This window comes from Hyperolius riggenbachi, chromosome 7, assembly GCF_040937935.1.
Source record: "Hyperolius riggenbachi isolate aHypRig1 chromosome 7, aHypRig1.pri, whole genome shotgun sequence".
NCBI lineage: Eukaryota > Metazoa > Chordata > Amphibia > Anura > Hyperoliidae > Hyperolius > Hyperolius riggenbachi.
In genome coordinates, this window is record NC_090652.1 from 48088857 (window position 1) to 48112139 (window position 23283).

Below are 23283 nucleotides of genomic sequence, written 5' to 3' on the forward strand. Positions count from 1 at the left end.
TATGGGACTTTGCGTGCGCAAGTACGCGCGTACGCGCGTACACGCGGTAGCTTCGCGCGAGTTAGAGCACAAAGCGGTGATAACTTTGCTAGTGCAAAGGTTATCACGCCTAAAGTCTTTTAGGCGTGATAACTGGGTTATCACCGCTTTGTGAATCGAGCCCCTTGTCTGTATATGTTTACATGTATTTTAAATTTTAAGATTTTCGTGACAGTTGACCTTTAAGAACAACTATCAAAGAAACAGTCCTTCTGTAAACCCCACGCACCTATAGAGCTTTTAGCACTGGAAAGCTTTTCAAAAAACTCTCATCACAGCCTATGTGAAAAAATAGCTTTGTTTACCAGCTGTTTATAACAATTTGTGTCAGCATCGGTGGGAGGAGGAGGCAGAGCTGAACTGTAACCTGGCTGTAAACTGTTTACTTTACACTGCGAGGCAGAGAGAGAGAGAGAGAGAGAGAAAGGAACACACAAACAGAGCTGCAGCTGATGACTATTTACACACATTTGAAGCTGTATTTCTGCTTTCTATCATTCTCAACACAGTTTACTCACAGTATTAGAGCCAGTGAAGATTGTTTCTGTACGCTGGATGTGCTGGACACAGTCCTTCATAGTAATGCCCACAGTGAAAACTGTTCTCTATAAATGCTAAATGAAAAGATGAAAAAAAGCCTTTGTATTGCTATTTGCTAGAAATTACTGGAAATATGTGGCATTTAGAATTTTAGTTAACTTTGATAGTTGTCTTTTAATATCTGTCGTAACTCAACTGCTACGGTGGCCATACACGTAGCGATGTTGTGGGCCGATTGACGATCTGATTTGATACTTTTATCAAGTAAAGGCTCATACACACATTCAACTTAATGCACAACCAAACGCACAATATGACCAAACGTTGTTTACATGACGAGTATGTACACAAACGCCAACCAACTAAGCAGCCAACTATCCTAAATACTATGCGCACAAGCTAAACAACAAACTGCACAACATGTTTGCATTCAAAAACAACAAAGTTGTTCAAAAGACTTGTACACACATTCCATCCTGCCTGATAGATGGTCAGATTGATTTACTGATTAGATCTGGCAAACAACCTGTTATCAGCTGGTCATCTAGTTGTTAGCCGTACACATGACCAACTTATCTTCCAACAGACAAATCTGGAAGATAATTGGACAGATTGTTGGTATGTATGTATGGGCCTAAGAAGATTAAATGCATGAAATAAATAACAAGAGATAAATAGTTCATGAGATAAACAGATAAGGAACAGTCCTATTGCGGGTATTTGACATGGGGCCTGATTCACAAAAAGGGTGCTAACTTAGTTAGCACTAGTGTTGGGCGAACAGTGTTCGCCACTGTTCGGGTTCTGCAGAACATCACCCTGTTCGGGTGATGTTCGAGTTCGGCCGAACACCTGACGGTGCTCGGCCAAACCGTTCGGCCATATGGCCGAACTAAGAGCGCATGGCCGAACGTTCCCCGAACGTTCGGCTAGCGCTGTGATTGGCCGAACGGGTCACGTGGTTCGGACCCGAACGCGCTCTGATTGGCCGAACGGTCACGTGGTTCGGGTAAATAAATACCCGAACCACGTCATATCTCCGCCATTTGTCTGTGGGTTTAGCTTTGGGTAGGCAGGCAGGGTAGTTCGCGCTCCAGCCACGCTAGCCAGGGTCCCCCCTGTCATTGTGTCACTGCTGGGAACAGTAGTACACCGCTTGCTCAGCCACACTATATAGCATTCTGTTTACTGCCACTCTGTGTACCTCGCTCAGCCACACTATATAGCATTCTGTTTACTGCCACTCTGTGTCTGCTGGGAATAGTAGTACACCGCTTGCTCAGCCACACTATATAGCATTCTGTTTACTGCCACTCTGTGTACCTCGCTCAGCCACACTATATAGCATTCTGTTTACTGCCACTCTGTGTCTGCTGGGAATAGTGGTACACCGCTCGCTCAGCCACACTATATAGCATTCTGTTCACTGTTCTGTGTCTGCTTGGAATAGTGGTACACCGCTCGCTCAGCCACACTATATAGCATTCTGTTTACTGTTCTGTGTCTGCTGGGAATAGTGGTACACCGCTCGCTCATCCACACTATATAGCATTCTGTTCACTGTTCTGTGTCTGCTGGGAATAGTGGTACACCGCCCGCTCAGCCACACTATATAGCATTCTGTTCACTGTTCTGTGTCTGCTGGGAATAGTGGTACACCGCTCGCTCAGCCACACTATATAGCATTCTGTTTACTGTTCTGTGTCTGCTGGGAATAGTGGTACACCGCTCGCTCATCCACACTATATAGCATTCTGTTCACTGTTCTGTGTCTGCTGGGAATAGTGGTACACCGCCCGCTCAGCCACACTATATAGCATTCTGTTCACTGTTCTGTGTCTGCTGGGAATAGTGGTACACCGCTCGCTCAGCCACACTATATAGCATTCTGTTCACTGTTCTGTGTCTGCTGGGAACAGTAGTACACCGCTCGCTCAGCCAGAGTATATAGCATTGTGTTTACTGCCACTCTGTGTACACCGCTCAGCCAGACTATATACCATTGTTTACTGACACTCTGTGTACACCGCTCAGCCAGACTATATACCATTGTTTACTGACACTCTGTGTACACCGCTCAGCCAGACTATATACCATTGTTTACTGCCACTCTGATTCTGCTGGGAACAGTAGTACACCGCTCGCTCAGCCAGACTATATAGCATTGTGTTTACTGCCACTCTGTGTACACCGCTCAGCCAGACTATATACCATTGTTTACTGACACTCTGTGTACACCGCTCAGCCAGACTATATACCTTTGTTTACTGAAACTCTGTGTACACCGCTCAGCCAGACTATATACCATTGTTTACTGCCACTCTGATTCTGCTGGGAACAGTAGTACACCGCTCGCTCAGCCAGACTATATACCATTGTTTACTGACACTATATAGCAGACTATATAGCATTGTGTGTACACCGCTCAGCCAGACTATATACCATTGTTTACTGACACTCTGTGTACACCGCTCAGCCAGACTATATACCATTGTTTACTGCCACTCTGATTCTGCTGGGAACAGTAGTACACCGCTCGCTCAGCCAGACTATATACCATTGTTTACTGACACTCTGTGTACACCGCTCAGCCAGACTATATACCATTGTTTACTGCCACTCTGATTCTGCTGGGAACAGTAGTACACCGCTCGCTCAGCCAGACTATATACCATTGTTTACTGACACTCTGTGTACACCGCTCAGCCAGACTATATACCATTGTTTACTGCCACTCTGATTCTGCTGGGAACAGTAGTACACCGCTCGCTCAGCCAGACTATATACCATTGTTTACTGACACTATATAGCAGACTATATAGCATTGTGTGTACACCGCTCAGCCAGACTATATACCATTGTTTACTGACACTCTGTGTACACCGCTCAGCCAGACTATATACCATTGTTTACTGCCACTCTGATTCTGCTGGGAACAGTAGTACACCGCTCGCTCAGCCAGACTATATACCATTGTTTACTGACACTCTGTGTACACCGCTCAGCCAGACTATATACCATTGTTTACTGCCACTCTGATTCTGCTGGGAACAGTAGTACACCGCTCGCTCAGCCAGACTATATACCATTGTTTACTGACACTCTGTGTACACCGCTCAGCCAGACTATATACCATTGTTTACTGCCACTCTGATTCTGCTGGGAACAGTAGTACACCGCTCGCTCAGCCAGACTATATAGCATTGTGTTTACTGCCACTCTGTGTACACCGCTCAGCCACACTATATAGCATTGCGTACTCTGCCAGTCAGTGTGTATATTGCTGGGATCAGTAATACTCCACTCACCGTCAACCACTATATGAGCTCAACATGAGTTCCCCAGAGACCTCCGCTGTGAGCAGCACTCCCAACAACAGCAACAGCCAACGCCCCACGCAAGCTATAACATCCACCCCAGCAGCCAGTGGTCAGCAGCAGCCCTCCCCGGAGGAGAACGTTGTGTCCATCAGTCCGTCGCCAGAGCGATTAATGAGGGCTGCCATTGAGGAGATGATGGGGCCTGATGTGGAGGAGGAGGTCTGGCTCAGGCCAGCATCCCAAGTTAATGTTGAGGACGATGAGGGGTCTGTGTCTGGGGATGTTGGGGTGGCAGAGGTGGTGGGTGGGTCAGACTCAGGAGAAGAGTTGTATGATGAGGATGATGATCGGGACCATCTGTATGTGCCTCAGAGTCCGACCCCGGAAAACATGTTGTATCGTGTGTTTAGGTACTAAAATCTGCGTTCCCTCCCAGTAGTGTTGGGCGAACAGTGTTTGCCACTGTTCGGGTTCTGCAGAACATCACCCTGTTCGGGGTGACTATATAGCAGACTATATAGCATTGTGTTTAATGCCACTCTGTGTACACGGCTCAGCCACACTATATAGCATTGTGTTTACTTCCACTCTGTGTCTGCTGGGAACAGTAGTACACCGCTCACCCGCCACTGTATAGCATTGTGCTCTGTGTCACTGCTGACAATAGTGGTACACCGCTCACCCACCACTGTATAGCATTTCTGTACTGCCACTGTACTGCTGCCAGTCAGCGTGTACTTTAAGGATAAGTGAAATGAGGAAGAAATCCGGTGAAAGAGGGAGGGGCAAGGGAAGAGGTGTTTCCCCTGACGGTTCACGTACAGGCCACAGGGGAGCACCCAAGAAAACCCACTCAATACTGCCCATGTTGTCCAGGACAACAACCCTCACAGATCCAAAAGAACAGGACCAGATAATTACTTGGATGACCTCTCAAGCGTCCAGCAGTGGGTTAAGCAGCACCAGCACATCACGCACGAGGTCCGAGTCCTCAGCCAGTTAAAGTCTGGGCTTTCTTTGAAGACTGCACTGAGGATGTTACCATGGCGATTTGCAAGGTGTGCAAGACCCGCCTGAGCAGGGGGAAAAGTATTAACAACCTCTCCACCACCAGCATGAGCCGCCACATTCTATCCAAACATCCCACTCTGTGGGCAAACGCGGCAGGACAGGGTACCACCAGCAACACTGCCTCCCTTGGGTTCACCAGACTCACCACCAGACCCGCCTCAGCAGCAGCAGTAGCCCAGCCATTGCGTGGTTCACAACATTCACAAACATCAGACGATGCTGACACTGTCACTTTCCGGACTAGTGCTCTTGAGGTCTCCCAGTGTTCATCAAACACAACAACCAACAGCCCTTCGGTGTGCAGCGCTACGGTTGAGTTGTCTGTCTCTGAGATGTTTGAGCACAAGAGAAAATTGCCAGCAAATGACCCCCGGGCCGTGGCAGTAACAGCCAGCCAGCATAGCCAAGCTTCTGGCCTGCGAAATGCTGCCATATCGAGTGGTGGAGACAAACAGCTTCAAGGGCATGATGTCAGTGGCCATCCCACGTTACGTTGTTCCCAGCCGCTACCACTTTGCGCGCTCTGCAGTGCCTGAGTTGCATGAGCACGTGGTCAGCTAAATAACCCGAAGCTTGAAGAATGCCGTTGCCTGCAAGGTTCACCTCACCACTGACACCTGGACGAGTGCGTTCGGCCAGGGTCGATACATCTCCCTTACCGCGCACTGGGTGAACCTTGTGGAGCCTGGCAGCGATTCCTCACCTGCTACGGCGCGGGTGTTGCCCACGCCGCAAACAGCTGGATAACAACAGCAGCACCTACCTCTCTGACTCCTTCTCCTCCAACGCATCTCAAAGCTGTACCTCATCCGGAAATGCTAACCCAGCACCAGCAGCAGTAGGATCGTGGAAGCAGTGCAGCACAGCTGTTGGCATGCGTCAGCAAGCGTTGCTGAAGCTGATCTGCCTTGGGGATAAGCAGCACACAGGGGAGGAAATTTGGAGGGGAATAAAGGAACAGACGGATTTGTGGCTGGCACCGCTGGACCTGAAACCGGGCATGAAGCTAGACACCTGGCACGAACTGGCAATGTACGCAATAGAGGTGCTGGCTTGCCCGGCAGCCAGCGTTATGTCGGAACGCTGTTTCAGTGCTGCCGGAGGCATCATCACAGATCGGCGTATCCGCCTCTCCACAGAAAATGCAGACCGTCTGACTCAAATTAAAATGAATCAATCCTGGATTGGAAACGACTACGCAACACTCCTGGACCCCAACCAAGTAACATGACCGATGAACATCTGGGATGGTTTAGCGTTTCCGGTCCCTGTTTATTGAACCTCTCATCTGTATTACATTTATGACTGCATGGCGGCAAAAAGCATTGCTGCTATATCCGCACGCTTTTTGTCCTCATGCAAGGCCTGGGTTGTTGTGTCTCACAAAGCGTGGCCTTCTCCTCCTGCGCCTCCTCCTGTTCCATCACGTGTGCTGCTGCTGCTGCTGCTGCTGCTGGGTTACCGTTGCCGCGTGGTCCCTGTTTATGGAACCTCTTATCTTTATTACATTTATGACTACATGGCGGTACAAAGCATGCTATCCGCACGCTTTTTGTCCTCATGCAAGGCCTGGGTTGTTGTGTCTCACAAAGCGTGGCCTTCTCCTCCTGCGCCTCCTCCTGTTCCATCACGTGTGCTGCTGCTGCTGCTGCTGCTGGGTTAGCGTTGCCGCGTGGTCCCTGTTTATTGAACCTCTTATCTTTATTACATTTATGACTACATGGCGGTACAAAGCATGCTATCCGCACGCTTTTTGTCCTCATGCAAGGCCTGGGTTGTTGTGTCTCACAAAGCGTGGCCTTCTCCTCCTGCGCCTCCTCCTGTTCCATCACGTGTGCTGCTGCTGCTGCTGCTGCTGCTGGGTTACCGTTGCCGGTCCCTGTTTATGGAACCTCTTATCTTTATTACATTTATGACTACATGGCGGTACAAAGCATGCTATCCGCACGCTTTTTGTCCTCATGCAAGGCCTGGGTTGTTGTGTCTCACAAAGCGTGGCCTTCTCCTCCTGCGCCTCCTCCTGTTCCATCACGTGTGCTGCTGCTGCTGCTGCTGCTGGGTTAGCGTTGCCGCGTGGTCCCTGTTTATTGAACCTCTTATCTTTATTACATTTATGACTACATGGCGGTACAAAGCATGCTCTCCGCACGCTTTTTGTCCTCATGCAAGGCCTGGGTTGTTGTGTCTCACAAAGCGTGGCCTTCTCCTCCTGCGCCTCCTCCTGTTCCATCACGTGTGCTGCTGCTGGGTTAGCGTTGCCGCGTGGTCCCTGTTTATTGAACCACTTATCTTTATTACATTTATGACTGCATGGTGGTACAAAGCATGCTATCCGCACGCTTCTTGTCCTCATGCAAGGCCTGGGTTGTTGTGTCTCAAAGCGTGGCCTTCTCCTCCTGCGCCACCCTCCTCCTGTTCCATCACGTGTGCTGCTGCTGGGTTAGCATTACCGGTCCCTATTCCTGGAACCTCTTATATGTATTACATTTATGACTGCATGCCGACAAAAAGCATGTTACCTGTGCAAAGAAAACAGACATTTCCCGCATTTAAAAGACAGTTTTCCCTTTGAAACTTTAAAATCGATTTTCTCAAAAACTATAAGCTCTTTTTGCTAAATTTTTTTTCCTCTTGTACCCACTCCCAAGGTGCACATACCCTGTAAATTTGGGGTATGTAGCATGTAAGGAGGCTTTACAAAGCACAAAAGTTCGGGTCCCCATTGACTTCCATTATGTTCGGAGTTCGGGTCGAACACCCGAACATCGCGGACATGTTCGGCCTGTTCGGCCCGAACCCGAACATCTAGATGTTCGCCCAACACTAGTTAGCACGCCAAACTTTGCAGAGCGAGCCACAACAGCAGCCAGAATGTTTTGTAACCTCCTCCCACCATCACCTTTTTCTTGGAAAAGCACTTCTTTGTATAGCTTACTAAGACAAGAAAATTTTAGCGCCAAGGAAATCAATAATTCGATCGCTGCCGAGAAAGAACAATGTCCAAAAGTCCACACATATAAAAACTATTAAAAAGTCAGCGCAGATCGTAAGTGAACCCACTGCTTCACAATCAATCACAATTCACACCAAAGAGGTCATTCAGTGCTTATATCCAAGTGGTAGACCGTCACCCAAAGGATTAGAGGGCGCTTACTAACTGCTGACAACTCACATTATAAGGTTGTATGTCTCGCATTTAGTGGTAAAAGGGACCAGGAAAACACCCAGGATCCAAAACTTCCAAAAATTCCCAGCACCCCGGCGGAAGTGATGCCCAGCCTCAGCGCCAGTCTCCGCAGCACGTCCGTCTCCGCTGATGGAGACGGACGTGTTGCGGAGACTGGCAATCGTCGCTCTGGAGACTGTTAGATGGCGAAACCGCCATCTAATTACCTTGTACAGTGCTGCGATCTGCAGCAGCACTGTACTGGGGACAGCCATGTGACACGGCTGTCCCCCTGGGACACTAGAGAAGCCTATGACAGACAATCGCCATGATTGGCTGGCTGCGGGCAGGGAGGGAGGGAAGAAAAAAAAATAATAGTAAGATTTATTTAAAAAAACAAAACATAAAAATATTTATAAAAATTTTAAATAAACACAGGGGGAGCGATCAGACCCCACCAACAGAGAGCTCTGTTGGTGAGGAGAAAAGGGGGGGAGGATCACTTGTGTGCTGAGTTGTGCGGCCCTGCAGCTTGGCCTTAAAGCTGAAGTGGCCTATTTAACAAAAAATTGCCTGGTCTTTAGAGGGGTTTAACACTGTGGTCCTCAAGGGGTTAAGGACCACTATTACGAAAATTGTAAAATGTAAAATACTTGTAAACGTATACAAATAAGAAGTATGTTTCTTGCAGAGTAAAATGAGCCATACATTACTTTTCTCCTATTTTGCTATCACTTACAGTAGGCAGTAGAAATCTGACAGAACCGACAAGTTTTGGACTAGTCCATCTCTTCATGGGGGATTCTCCGCATGGCATTTATTATTACTAAAGAGACAATCACTGAAAAGGATGTATATAAAGATGCAGACCCCCCCCCCCCCTACCTGTTTGCACACTTTTTTGGCAGTTGGGCAGAGCAACTGCCATTCACTAAGTGCTTTTGAAAATAATAAAAACCCTGAGAATCTCCTTTGAGGAGATGGGCTAGTCCAAAACCTGTCGGTTCTGTCAGATTTGTACTACCTACTGTAAGTGACAGCAACATAGGAGAAAAGTCATTTATGGCTCATTTTACTCTGGAAGAAACATACTTCTTATTTATATGTGTTTAGGTTATTTAAAATGTTTACTATTTTTGTGATAGTGGTCCATTAAAGAAGTAATTTTTAGGAGTAGAAGGATAAATATAACATATAATTGTTTATTTCATCAGTTTATTTTTACCCCGGGTTCAATTTAAGCCGACCACATATTGGAGTCAATGTATACACAAGGTCCACTTATAGCTGAGCATTTACACACATACTGTACACACATGCAACACACACTATTTATTAATACAGGAGTACTGAGCAATGCCAAGCTTAATGTTGGTTGTCTGTTTTAGAAAATGTTTCACTTCCCGACACTCTCCAGAAGTTGATGGTTCCTCTAATAGATCATTCTACGTGTGCAAAGCTCTATGACGTTATTAACGAGGACAGGATCTGTGCTGGCTATAAGGAAGGACAGAAAGATTTCTGCATGGTGAGATTTTCTAATGTTTCCTTAAAGTTAGGGCCAAATTTATACTTTCCACCGCCCAAGGCCTGCTTTTACCAACTGCCCCTCTGGGGTCTAAATGGAGCCTGCACATGTGTTAGTGATCCTGCAGGGTGTGTAATTATACTTCCACTCTACATCACAAAACCATACTAATACGTTAATTAGTTCCCCCAAACAATTGACCTTTGACAATGATATGGCAGGGATTAGATTGTGAGCTCCTCTGAGGACAGTCAGTGACATGGCTACGTACTCTGTAAAGTGCTGCAGAGGATGTCAGTGCTATATAAATACATTATCCTACTAATCATAGTCCTAGTAATATTATAAATGCAAAAGTTTCGATGTTTGCTATTCAATCACACAACAAGGGCTGAACGGATTTGAATGAAATTTGGCACACGCATAGTACATTACCTGGAATAACATATAGGATACTTTTTATTCCCATAACCAAAAAGTGGGCGGAGACAAATTCAAATTTCACTGGGAAAATGTAAACTGCAGCCATTCTCACACTGTTAACTTTGCACAGTTGGTTACTGGGTGAATGAGATTCATGTTCATAAAAGTGGGTGGATCCTACAAAAGCCAATCACAATTCACCTATTGATTTTCAAGGGGAATATTTAATTGCTGAAATTCTTGCACTTTTAATGGCACAAGCCTCAAACCTGGTACAGTTGGTCATTGGGTGACTGGGGTTAAAATTCAGAAAAGGGGGTGGAACCACAGCCAATTAGATTTGTTTAATTTCAATGCAAATCATTGATGGCAAAGACCACAAAGCTCACAAATTAGGACATTGAGTAATGTATGTTAGGGATAGAAAAGTGGGCAGAGCCAAAACCAGCCAAATACATACCCAGGCAACGAAATTAGGCTATGACTATGGTAGAATTAGATTGTGAGCTCCTCTGAGGACAGCCAGTGACATGACTATGTACTCTGTAATGTGCTGCAAAAGATGTCAGTGCTATATAAATACATATTAATAATATGGTAGGGCAGTTAGTGACATGGCTGTCTTCATGCTATAAAATAAATAATAATAATAATTAGTGTGCTCCGAGCCGAGTGTACACTGTACAGTATTCCCCAAGTAGCAAGGTTGCCAACCTAAGTTTTAAGGAATGTAAAAACATTGTGGAAGTGTGGACAGAGAAAGCAAGACAGGTAGAGCAAGCAAGGAAAGTAAAGAGAGGGTGGTCAGAGACAGTAAGGCCCAGTTCACAAAGGCATAAAAAACTGTTCATTTAGTGGACTGTAATGGAACTGATCCTAACGCATGTGAACGCATCCTATGTTAATCAATCGGATCCATTCACGTTGCTCTGTTGGAACGGATCCATTTGGCCCAAGGATCACAAGTTTTTTTTCTGGATTGACTGACCCATCACATTCATGACACCGTTTTACAGATCAAAGACTGATGCCTAATAAAAACTGATTTGTTTTAGGGATCAGTTTTTACATAGATCAGTTTTAAATCCATGCAGTGTGAACTGGTTATAAAAGAGGATGGCAGAGGGAGCAAGAGAGAGAATAGGCAGAGAAAGTGAAGGGGGATGGGGGGGGGGGGGGTGAGCAGAGAAAATTGGGTCAGACAGTATTATGTACTGTACATGTAATTTTCATAATATATTATGCCAGCCTCAATTACTGTATTTTTCGTGCCATAAGACGCACTTTTTCTCCCCCCAAAAGTGGGGAGAAAAAGTCAGTGCTTCTTGTTATGATCTGAATCAGGGCCAGATTTACCATAAGGCCCTATAGGCACATCTCTACAGGCACCTGATGATGAAAAGGCGGCTGAGTCCCCTACTCAAGTGCCTACTTCCCACCTTAACTATGCAGAGTCCCGTGCAGAGTTTAAATGAGAGGTTACTTAACCGGGTCTTGGCATCCCACTGACCAGACCCCCCTTCAGTTTGGGGAACCTATAGCTACTAATACTTGAGGGCACTTCTAGCTACTTAATACTGAGGATAGCTCTGGGTATCTAATAGAAAGGGTAGTAGTTACCAATGGCAGTCAAGGGAATTAAGTGAGAAGTGACAGCTGGGCCAGCCAGGCCACTTGCGGTGCGGTTCAACGGGGGTCTATAGGTTCATGGAGGACGAAGTGTAGGGTGTCTGGACATCTGTGCCTATAGGCTCTGGTGATGTAAATCCAGGCCTGGTCTGAATAATACAATTTGGTCCTGCGCCAACATACATGCTGCAGCCTCTTTCAAGCAGGCTGAATCCTCTGGCTCTGTTTGTTCATTGGACCCGATGGTCTCGAGGGTGGTATCAAGACTCGTCATTGCGGCCAATCACAGCACTCCCTAGTGCTGTGATTGGCCGAAATTATGAGTCTTGATCTCACCCTCGAGATCATGGGGTCTAATGGACAAAATGGAGCCGCGGGAGGATTCAGCCTGCTTGAGAGAGGGACGTTCCAGATGCTGGCATTAAAGCCTAATGAGAGAGGGGACAACCCGCATGACAGAGGGCACCATGGAGACAGCATTTAGCCTGCATGCATTCCAGCTGCCAGCCTGCAATCCTAGAGCAGCGACTTGCTGCAAATGTTGGCCTGGATCCAATCAGCCAAGTCACCTGTGTTTGCAATCACACTTGGTGGCTCAATTGCCCCTGGCAGCTAGCAGCGGTGCACTCAGAGTGCACTTCCTGTCTGTGGCAGACAGCCCTTCAATTCCATCCCTAAGCTCCCATGAGAGAGACCAGCTTTGCTTTAACTTAAACAAATCCATATATGAAAATTCTATCCCATCTATCTATCAATCCATCTATCTCTATACATTGAGGAACATAAGTATTTGAACACCCTGCAATTTTGCAAGTTCTACCACTTAGAAATCATGGAGGAGTTGGACATTCCCATTCTAGGTGCATTCCCACTGCGAGAGACAGCATTTAAAGAGAACCCGAGGTGGGATTTACTTATGTTAGTGGGGCACAGAGGCTGGTTGTGCACACTAACACCAGCTTCTGTTGCCCCATGGTGTGCCTCCAGGACCCCCCTGCACGCCGCTATACCCCCCGCAGTGCTAGCGACACACAGCGTGTTGCCAGCACAATGTTTACCTATGCCTGTCTGTTAGCGCCGCTCCCCCGCCTCCTCCGTATCGGCGCTACCCGCCCGCGTCACTTACCTCCAATTAGCGGGAGGGAAGGGACGCGGGCGGGCAGCGCTGATACGGAGGAGGCGGGGGAGCGGCGTTAACAGACAGGCACAGGTAAACATTGTGCTGGCGACACGCTGTGTGTCGCTAGCACTTCGGGGGGTATAGCGGCGTGCAGGGGGGTCCTGGAGGCACACCATGGGGCAACAGAGGCTGGTGTTAGTGTGCACAACCAGCCTCTGTGCCCCACTAACATAATTCAATCCCACCTCGGGTTCTCTTTAACAAAGAAATTCATGAAATCACATTGAATGATTTTGAAAGCATGTATTTGTGTTGCATTGCTGTACATAAGTATTTGAACACCTGAGGAAATCAGTGTTAATATTTGTCACAGAAGCCTTTGTTTGGAATTACAGAGGTCAAACATTTCCTGCAGTTCTTGACCAGGTTTGCACACACTGCAACAGGGATTTTGCCCCACTCCTCCACACAGATCTTCTCTAGATCTGTTAGGTTTTGAGGCTGTCGCTGAGCAACACAGAGTTTCAGCTCCTTACAAAGATTTTCTAGGATCTTCTTGTCCAACAGTATCTTGGGTCTTCAGAGAGTGTCAGTTGAGAAAACAAACAGAAAACAAAAAACTTCAAGTGATAAGGGCTATTTTAGTACCTTCACTTCAACACAAGAAACAGTAGTTCCTCTAGCCAATTAACTAATGTAAATCAAAATTCTTACACTCCAGTAATACCTTAGGGCTCTTTCACACTAGAGGCTGCGGTAGAAAAGGCTGAAAGTCAGCCTTTTGCTTAACGCCAATACATATCGTTTTCAAAGCGTTTTCAAAGCCTTTTGAAAGAGTTTTACAGCCCATATGAAAACGTCCTTTTTTTTTTCTTCTATAAAAATAAGTGAACAAGATAGCTGTAAAACGCTTTGAAAAGGCTTTGAAAACGCTGAAGTTGGCGTTTTCCATTGACTATCATATCACGCCAACAGCCAACTTCGGCTGTTAACAGCCCTGAAAAAGCTCCTGGGAGCGTTGAAACGCAACGCTCCAAAACGCCGAGTTAGATGTGAAAGGTAAAATGAAAGTCTATGGACTTTCTTTTACCTAGCAAAACGCCAACTTCGGCCGTGGCGTTAAAACGCCGAAAAATCCCGCTGGTGTGAAAGGGCCCTTAAGAAAAACAATTAAAACCAAACCTGTTACCCCAAGCACATTGATACCATATTTAGTTGAATAAATATAGTGAGCCCCACCCTCCATTCTCTTAGCAGCAGTGCAGTGTCCCAAAATAATTTTATGTGTCACCCCCAATGTCTCAACAATTTTAATGATATGGTGAGACACCGGGTCACTGACACTGCTGTTCAGGAAAAAACAATATCACTCAACCAATAGCATCCCATGTATAAATAAAGCATACTGGTATAGAAATATAATGTGCATATTGCAAAAATCAAAGCAAAATATGAAGGTCCCAAATATGAGACCATAAAGTGCATCATAATCATAAGTGTATCATATCATAACAATTCAAAAATGTACATAATATCCCTGAGGTAGCTTTGGCGTAACCGGTAGGATCTCCTGACCCCGCAGGCCCCGCCACACCGATCGGTAAGCTCCCCCGCTCTCCTGAAACTGCATCCTCTATTTCTCCTTTATCCAACACTATATCTTTTGTCATTCTGGTGTGAATCCTAAGCGTGATCATTTCTTGATCCTCACAGGTCTCATTTGTTTTCACTCAGTTTCTTTTTCTTTTGTTTCTTGACTTTTTCTTGGTTGTATTTTATCTTCATGCATGGGTGTTTTTTTGTACATTTTTTGAATTGTTATGATATGATACACTTATGATTATGATGCACTTTATGGTCTCATATTTGGGACCCGCTTTCAGAATCAGAATGAATAAACCAATAACAGAATGCAGAAATGTTTGTGTCGGAACGTGAAAGTTTTTTCACATTACCAATATGCGGTAACTTTAAAGCGGATCTGAGATGAAAAACTAACTATAACAAGTAACTTGTCTATATATCTTATCTAAAGTTTAGATAGTTTACACAGCAAATCTAGCTGCAAACAGCTTCAATAGTTTATGATTATTTATTCCTGTGATACCATGAGAGTGGCCATGTTCTGTTTGTCACTTTACACACAGGCAAGCTGATCTGTATCTCCAGCCCTCAACCTGTGAAAACTTCATTCCCCTCTCCTCCTCTCTCCTCCCCTCTGCCTCTGAAATCTCTGGCTAGTAACCTCCTTCTCCCCCTGCCCAGACTGAGCTCCCATAAGCCCTTGCTACTAAGGCTCAGAGAGCCAAGGCACTCTGAAGAAGCTGTGGGCGAGGCTTTTTTAGTTTATAGGGAATTAGAGTAAAAGTAAAGTATTTGGCTTGAGGAATGCCCTATAAACTATATGAAAGGAACACAATTATGCAATGAGTAAAAGTTTATTTTGGATCCACTTTAAGCCAATCACAAGACTTAGAATGAATAAGCCAATCAGAGAATGCGGTAATGTTCGCATTGGAATGAGGAAATTTGTGGAAATATGCAGAAGGCAGAACGCGGAATACAGTAGAGGTAATTGGCATTTGTGGTAAGCGGAATTTCGGCGAAAGCGGAAATCGGCATTTCCAACCATCTCTAAAATACATGTTTAATTTTATCAATCTGTGATTTTTGAGCCATGTTCCAACAAATTTTGCAACTGATGAAAATTGCCATTAAAAATCTATTTGTCAACATTATTTTACAGGGTGACTCTGGTGGACCTCTGGTGTGTAAAGTACAAGGCATCTGGTATCAGGTGGGCATCGTAAGCTTTATAGGTGTACCGTGTGGTCTTCCAAACAAACCTGGAGTTTACACCAGTGTGACGTACTATGAGCAGTGGATCCGACGATACATCCGTGATCTGACTTTCACCAATTTATCTGATATTCCAGAACCATCAGTGTCATGTGCCGGGAACACTGATGTCCCAAACATCACACAGACAATGCTTCTTCTAGCTGCCTCAGTCCTTGGCCATGCCATGTATATCTTGTGGGGATGAGTCCATAGGACAGTCAACAGTGATGTGGACAGTTGTTTCAATAAACAAAATTATTTCTTGATTATTATAATAGTAGTTATGTGATTATTTCTAAGCTTTTGCTGATGGAAGTCACAGGTCATGGTTTCCAGATTTTTTCACAGCTTTAATATATAGCGCTAATTGCATTGGTGAATGCATCCAATAATACGCATGGTGGCCGGCGACTGGTGAGTCGTCAAAAACGAAACTAAGTGACAGCGGGGGACCAGAGGATTCCAGAGCGGCGCCAAGGGCACAGGACTGCTGCAGGGGGCTGGCAATAGCCCCAGGTAAGTAAAACTCTATACCCCCCGTTCAGTTAAGGTTCCCTTTAAGCAAACCTAGAGGTAGTGTAAATGTACTAATAGCAAAAGAAAGGGCCAACTGCCAAGTGCAAACTGCCAAGTGCCAAGTGCAAAGGGCCAAGGGCCAAGTGCAAAGGGCCAATTGCAAGTGCAAAGGGCCAAGTGCAAAGGACCTAGTGCAAAGGCAAAGTGCAAAGGCAAAGGGCCAAGTGCAAAGGACCAAGTGCAGGTTCAAAGGGCCAAGTGCAAAGGGCCAAGTGCAAGTGCAAAGGGCCAAGTGCAAAGGGCCAAGTGCAAGGGCCAAGTGCAAAAGCAAAGTGCAAAGGCAAAGGGCCAAGTACAAAGGCAAAGGACCAATTGCAAGTGCAAAGGGCCAAGTGCAAAGGCAAAGGGCCAAGTGCAAATGCAATGGGCCAAGTGCAAAGGGCCAAGAGCAAGGGCAAAGGGCCAAGTGCAAGTGCAAAGGGCCAAGTGTCAAATGAAAAGGGCCAAGTGCAAAGGCAAAGGGCCAAGAGCCACTTTGCACTTGGCCCTTTGCACTTGGCCCTTTTCATTTGACCCTTGGCCCTTTGCACTTGGCACTTGGCCCTTTACACTTGGCCCATGGCACTTACACTTGGCCCTTTCTTTTGATATTAGTAAATTTACACTACTGCTAGGTTTGCTACAGTAACTGTCATTTACTGCATTTAAAGAGAGTCTGAAGCAAGAATAGATCTCGCTTCAGACCTCATAGCTAGCAGGGGCATGCGTGCCCCTGCTAAAACGCCGCTATAGCGCGGCTTAACGGGGGTTCCTGTCCCCCCAAACCCCCTCCGTGCAGCGGGGGAGCGCTTCCTGGTTGGGGCAGGGCTAACCGCCGCAGCCCTGCCCCATGCGCGTCTGTCAGACGCGTATCTCCGCCTCTCCCCCGCCCCTTTCAGTCTTCCTTCACTGAGAGGGGCGGGGGAGAGGCGGCGATGCGCGTCTGATAGACGCGCTGGGAGGCAGGGCTGCAGCCGTTAGCCCTGCCTCCAGGAAGGATATCTCCAGCGACCATTTTGCGACCAACATTTGCGGGGGGTGGGTTGGGGGTGAAGGGACCCCCGTTAAGCCGCGGGATAGCGGGGTTTTAGCAGGGGCACACGTGCCCCTGCTATATATAAGACCTGAAGCGAGATTTAGTCTCGCTTCAGTGTCTCTTTAAATGTATACTTTTTTCCTTTGACACTTTAAAATCGATTTTCTCAAAAACTATAAGGTCTTTTTGAAAAATTTCTTTTTCCTCTTGTACCCACATATCTCCTTAATATACCCTGCAAATTTGGTGATGCTAGCTGGTAAGGGGGCTTAGATATTCAACGCGAAAAAAACGGACTTTAGGCGAAAATTAATGCGAAAATATTCGGCGAATTTTCGCCTTTCGAAACGAAAATAGTATTTATTTTCGCGAAAATTCGGCGAAAAGAATATTTGCATTTTCGCTCATCACTGCTCTAGACCACCAGCGAAGCTATACTGGTGATGAAGCCCTAAATCACCATTGAAGCCATATGAGGGAGGAATGAGGAAAGCACTAAACACCAGGGAACTGTATAGAGCAGGGTGGGACAGAGGAGCACTAAACACCAGGGAACTGTATGGGGGAGGGGGGGGATCACTAAACACCGGGGAACTAAATAGGGTTTGGAAGGGAGCCATTAGACACCTGGGAACTTTATAAGAGAGGGGGGCAGCCACTAGACATTGGGGTTGGCCCACAATTGGTCCCAGAGTTCAATTTAGGCCTACTTTGTATTTGAGTTTGACACCCCTGCTCTAGAGTGAGGAGGCAACCCAGCATATAGGGGAGGGGGCATGCTGGTGCCAACTTGCATGGTGCATCCCCACCCACCCTTGCACGCATGCCAGCTTAATATCATTATTACATGGTGCAATGTGAGACAAACGTTGTCTGACAATTTGATACACTGAAGGTGACACCATGTCAGGCAAGATCTGCCAGTAGCACCATTACAACAAGCTCAAATGCGACCATGTAATATGTACAGTCCTGGCCAAAAGTTGAGACTGTCAAACATATTCGTTTTTACAAAGTTTGCTGCTAAACTAATTTTAGATCTTTGTTTAAAGTTATTTATGTGATGTACTGAAATATAATTATGAGCACTTCATACGTTTCAAAGGCTTTTATTGACAATGACATGAGATTTATGCAAAGAGTCAGTATTTGCAGTGTTGGCCCTTCTTTTTCAGGACCTCTGCAATTCAACTGGTATGCTCTCAATCAACTTCTGGGCCAAATCCTGACTGATAGCAACCCATTCTTTCATAATCACTTCTTTGAGTTTCTCAGAATTAGTTGTTTTTTGTTTGTCCACCCGCCTTTTGAGGAATGACCACAAGTTCTCAATGGGATTAAGATCTTGGGAGTTTCCAGGCCATGGACCCAAAATTTCAATGTTTTGGTCCCCGAGCCACTTAGTTATCACTTTTGACTTATGACACGGTGCTCCATCATGCTGGAAAATGCATTGTTATCCAACTGTTGTTGGATTGTCGGAAGAAGTTGCTGTTGGAGGGTGTTTTGGTACCATTCTTTATCCATGGCTGTGTTTTTTGGCAAAATTGTGAGTGAGCACACTCCCTTGGATGAGAATCAACCCCACACATGAATGGTCTCAGGATGCTTTACTGTTGGCATGACACAGGACTGATGGTAGCGCTTACCTTTTCTTCTCCTGACAAACCTTTTCCCAGATGCCTCAAACAATCAGAAAGGGGCTTCATCAGAGAATATGACTTTGCCCCAGTCCTCAGCAGTCCATTCACCATACTTTCTGCAGAAGATCAATCTGTCCCTGAGGTTTTTTTGGGAGAGAAGTGGCTTCTTTGCTGCTCTTCTTGACACCAGGCCATCTTCCAAAAGGCTTCGCCTCACTGTGCGTGCAGATGCGCTCACACCTGCCACCATTCATGTGTGGGGTTGCTTCTCATCCAAGGGAGTGGGCTCACTCACAATTTTGCCGAAAAACACAGCCATGGATAAAGAATGGTACCAAAACACCCTCCAACAGCAACCTCTTCCAACAATCCAACAACAGTTTGGTGAAGAACAATGCATTTTCCAGCACCTAGCTTTTATCTCAGCCTTTTGTACTGCAGCTATTCGACCACACATGTATGACCTTATTTACATTTTTGACTACGATTATCTGATCCTCATATTATACGCCTGTACCAAGCGTGATACACTTCTTTGAGTTTCTCAGAATTAGTTGTTTTTTGTTTTTCCACCTGCCTCTTGAGGAATGACCACAAGTTCTCAATGGGATTAAGATCTGGGGAGTTTCCAGGCCATGGACCCAAGTTTAACAGGTTAGAATCATACACGGATGGTCAGATGGCTGAGGTACAATAGGCTGAGACAAATTTGTGGTCATTTAACAGGCTAGGGTCATGCACAGTATATCAGAAAAATAACAAAGCCAGTCTAAAGGATAGATACCGTATATACTCACATATAAGCCGACCCACATATAAGCCGAGGTACCCACTTTTCCCTCAGAAATCAGGAAAAAGTGACTGACTCGCATATAAGCCCCCTCCCAGTATAGCCACTGTGACGAACAGCCCCGCAATCTCGTCTAACTTACTCCAGTACCATCAGGGATTAATCGCCTCCAATGGCTTGTAAGACTGTGAGCAAGTTGACGTTAAAATAGCGGTTGCTGGGTCGTCAGGTAATAATGCGACAACGCGCGCCAATCTTGTCTAATCTGACACCGTTACCATTCGGGGAATAGACACATCCGATGGTTTGTAATAGGGTGAACAGTGTGACGCCAAAGATTGGTCGCACCGCTGCCGGTAATGTGACGTATGCACTCACCCACCAATTCCTGTTCCCTTTGCTGCAGTTTACCATAAAGCCTCAGACCCTGAGGGAATCCTGAAGGCAGTCAGAACTGCAGGCAAAGTAACCTTTTGGATTGGTTGGTGAGTCCACACACAGTCCAATTTCGATTGTATATACAAACGATACAATCTGTGCTCTCATATAGAGGCCAGGTCGCTGCCACCAATCCACAATAAAAGCGTGCGAATGCGCTAATTCTAACTCTAGCTAAATCCTGTAGGAAAAAGGGTTAATTTGACAACCTTTCTAGAGATAGCAAAACTAACAATATTTAATATCAAAACAGTTATGGTAACATGTCTCTCTGAAGATGTGAATTCTTTTGGCGGAGATTTGTTTCAGAACAGCACTTAGACGAACGATTTTTAAATCGTTTATTTAAAGAAATAATGCAGAACAAAATATAGCAATAGAAACAAATGGATACAGAAATAATAAGGGTTCAATATGAAAATAATAGCTGATTACAGTCTGAGCAGTTTGTCAAGTTACCGTGTCCTTTGCGGTAAGTCCCACAGAGATATATAGTCCAATTCTGGAAAGTTCTGTGGAATAGGTGTTAATCCTTTTATCATCCAGCCCAAATCCGTGATGGTACAGGATGGCTGGGCAAAAGACTCTGTCCTCTGTCCAGCCTTGTTGGTTTTAACTCTTCCTCTGCCAGAGGGCGGAGTTGTAAAAGGAGATGGGTGTTGTATACCTTCTCCCGCCCTTGGTCATGACAAGCAGAAAGAATAGGAAATAACTGGGATGATCATAGCTCGGCAACAGCTGACCAAAACCTGCAGCGAGTGACACGGGCGCGCTTCTAGCGTTCTCTGTATCACACAGATACTAAACATGTGCATCTTGGGGTATCCTGAGGCAAATCACACTGTTGCTTGTTTTTGGATAATGGTAGGAACATTCTGATTGGTTCCACCACACACAAATCATTACTACTAATGGTCTGCTAATTTTGTAATGGCTAGCCTCGACAGAAACTGATTAATTTAGTAAAATGTCTGAATGACTTATTCTTTCATATAAAGGTGAATTAAAAGTCATTCTCTCTAACTCTCTACCTCCCCTCAGGCTAGATGCAGGAATGTGAATGGGTCCTAATGAGTTTACGACCCGGATCTGTTCCTCTCCTTATCTTTAAAACTAGGATAGGAGACTTCCTGGAGAATCCTTATTGCCCCCCTTTAGATAACCCTTTTCCTGTGTGGATGGTCTGGTTTTAGGGTGAATGGCTTCTCTCAGTAAGTACAACACAAACATTCACATCCCCCAGTGCTGGGTTGTGAGATGGAACAACACTGAGTTTCTAAAAGCCAGGCATATGAATTAAAGGGGCTCTCCAGATCATAGTTTGCGCGCATTTACATGCGCTTGCCGCAATGGCGTTCGCGAAATCGTGACAGCCACCTCCACAGTATAAATAGCCAGATGTGCCTTCAGTATGAGGCAGCCCCTTACCAAGTATTAATGGCCAATATGCCCCCAGGACAAGGCAGCCATACTCCCCATAGCCAGATGTGCCCCTCAGGACATGATAGCCATCCTCCCTATAGCCAGATGTACCCCCAGGACATGGCATTCACCCTTCCCATAGCCAGATGTGCCCCAGGACATGGCACCCACCCTCCCCATAGCCAGATGTTCCCCAGGACATGGCAGCCACCCTTCCCATAGCCAGATGTGCCCCAGGACATGGCAGCCACCCTCCCCATAGCCAGATATTCCCCAGGACATGGCAGCCACCCTTCCTATAGCCAGATGTACCCCCAGGACAAGGCAGCCCTTCTCCCTAGAACATAACAGCAACATGAGCTCAAAGTACAGAAGCTATTCCAGCCCAGATCCCTGAGAACTATGCGGTCAACACTCAACACTCATCAACACTGCATAGAATTGCAGATAGGCAGCAGTGACTCTGCATTTGCTTGCTTGTTTCCCACTGTGCCCATGCCCCCCATCCCTTGCAACATGTTTGTTGTAAGTGGCAATGTACTGTATCACGCAGGCAAGACCAATATAGGGTTAAAAGATTAAACAAGTCCTGGTAGCAGCTTTAGCTTTCTCCACTGTGCACTTTAGATTGTGTTTAGATGGGAGCAGGCTGAGGGGAGGATGAGAGGGGAGTCTAGCACTACAACTATAGTTTATCAGCGTCATTGCAGTGTCTGGACATTACCCAGGTCATCTTACTAATCACTTGCTGTGATGTGAGCTGCCAGCTGCTTTTAAGTGGAATGAGATGTAAACGAGGGAGGAGGAGGACAAAAAATGTCAGCAGAGCAGAGATATGGGAGCTGGAAGCTTGATAGGAGCGATCAACTTTGCTTTCTTGAGCTGGAACGAAGCACAGATAAGGCTCAAGAGGTAAAAGTAACTACGGCTTCCAGTACAGCTGATGCAGTCCAGTGTAGCACCAAAGGAAAGTCCAGACTGAGCTGACATAACTTGAGCATCTCTGGCTGCAGGTCTCTGTCATGGATCGTTAAATCACCAAGCCTGCAAGTACTACATCTTCTGTCTGGAAGAGGGGCGGGTCTCTCTCGTTGGAACACATACCGTATTTACACAAGTAGAAGGGGGATGAGGGGCAGGACACACGCTGAAAATCAAGCTGCCAAGTGCAGGATCACTAGTTTATGATCCTCCACTGTCCGTGTTTCCCAACTTGCTCGAGGAGGTAACTTTTCAGCACATTTTTTGTGCTGAAAAATTCGGCTTGTATGCGAGTATATACAGTATATATTGCAAACACTGCATATATATCTATCAGAGCAACTAGACTAAATGAATATAAATACAATACTATCACAGAATGACAGAGTGCCCAGCACCAGCGAACTGAATGCTATCACGTAAGAGTGAACAGAGGCGCTAGCAGGATAAAAGCTTCTAAAAGGCTTAAAATCCCTCAGGAGGTGGTGGTGGACTCGCCTTCCCGACGCAGACAAGGTACCGTCAGTTTTATGACAACAGGTTTATTAATATACTCCAAAACAAACAGTGCAACGCGTTTCACGGATATGTTCCCGCTTCCTCAGGCAATAAACAGATTTACAGAGGCGCTATTCGTGACCTTGAGACTATACTGTGTACTCCTATCTGTTTATTGCCTGAGGAAGCGGGAACATACCCATGAAACGCATTGCACTGTTTGTTTTGGAGTATATTAATAAA

At 45.9% G+C, this 23283-nt stretch overlaps 1 protein-coding gene across 2 annotated transcripts in view; it reads left to right on the forward strand.

Annotated features, from left to right (window-relative positions):
• The window catches only part of LOC137524300 (serine protease 27-like), a 38950-nt gene extending 23047 nt beyond the window's left edge, over nt 1-15903 (forward strand). For both annotated transcript variants that reach the window (XM_068244016.1, XM_068244015.1), the window contains 2 exons: nt 9525-9664; nt 15583-15903. In XM_068244016.1, the coding sequence (XP_068100117.1) occupies nt 9525-9664; nt 15583-15882 (440 nt within the window). In that variant the 3' untranslated portion in view covers nt 15883-15903. The remainder of the gene's footprint in view (nt 1-9524; nt 9665-15582) is intronic.
• Nucleotides 15904-23283: the final 7380 nt, after the last annotated feature.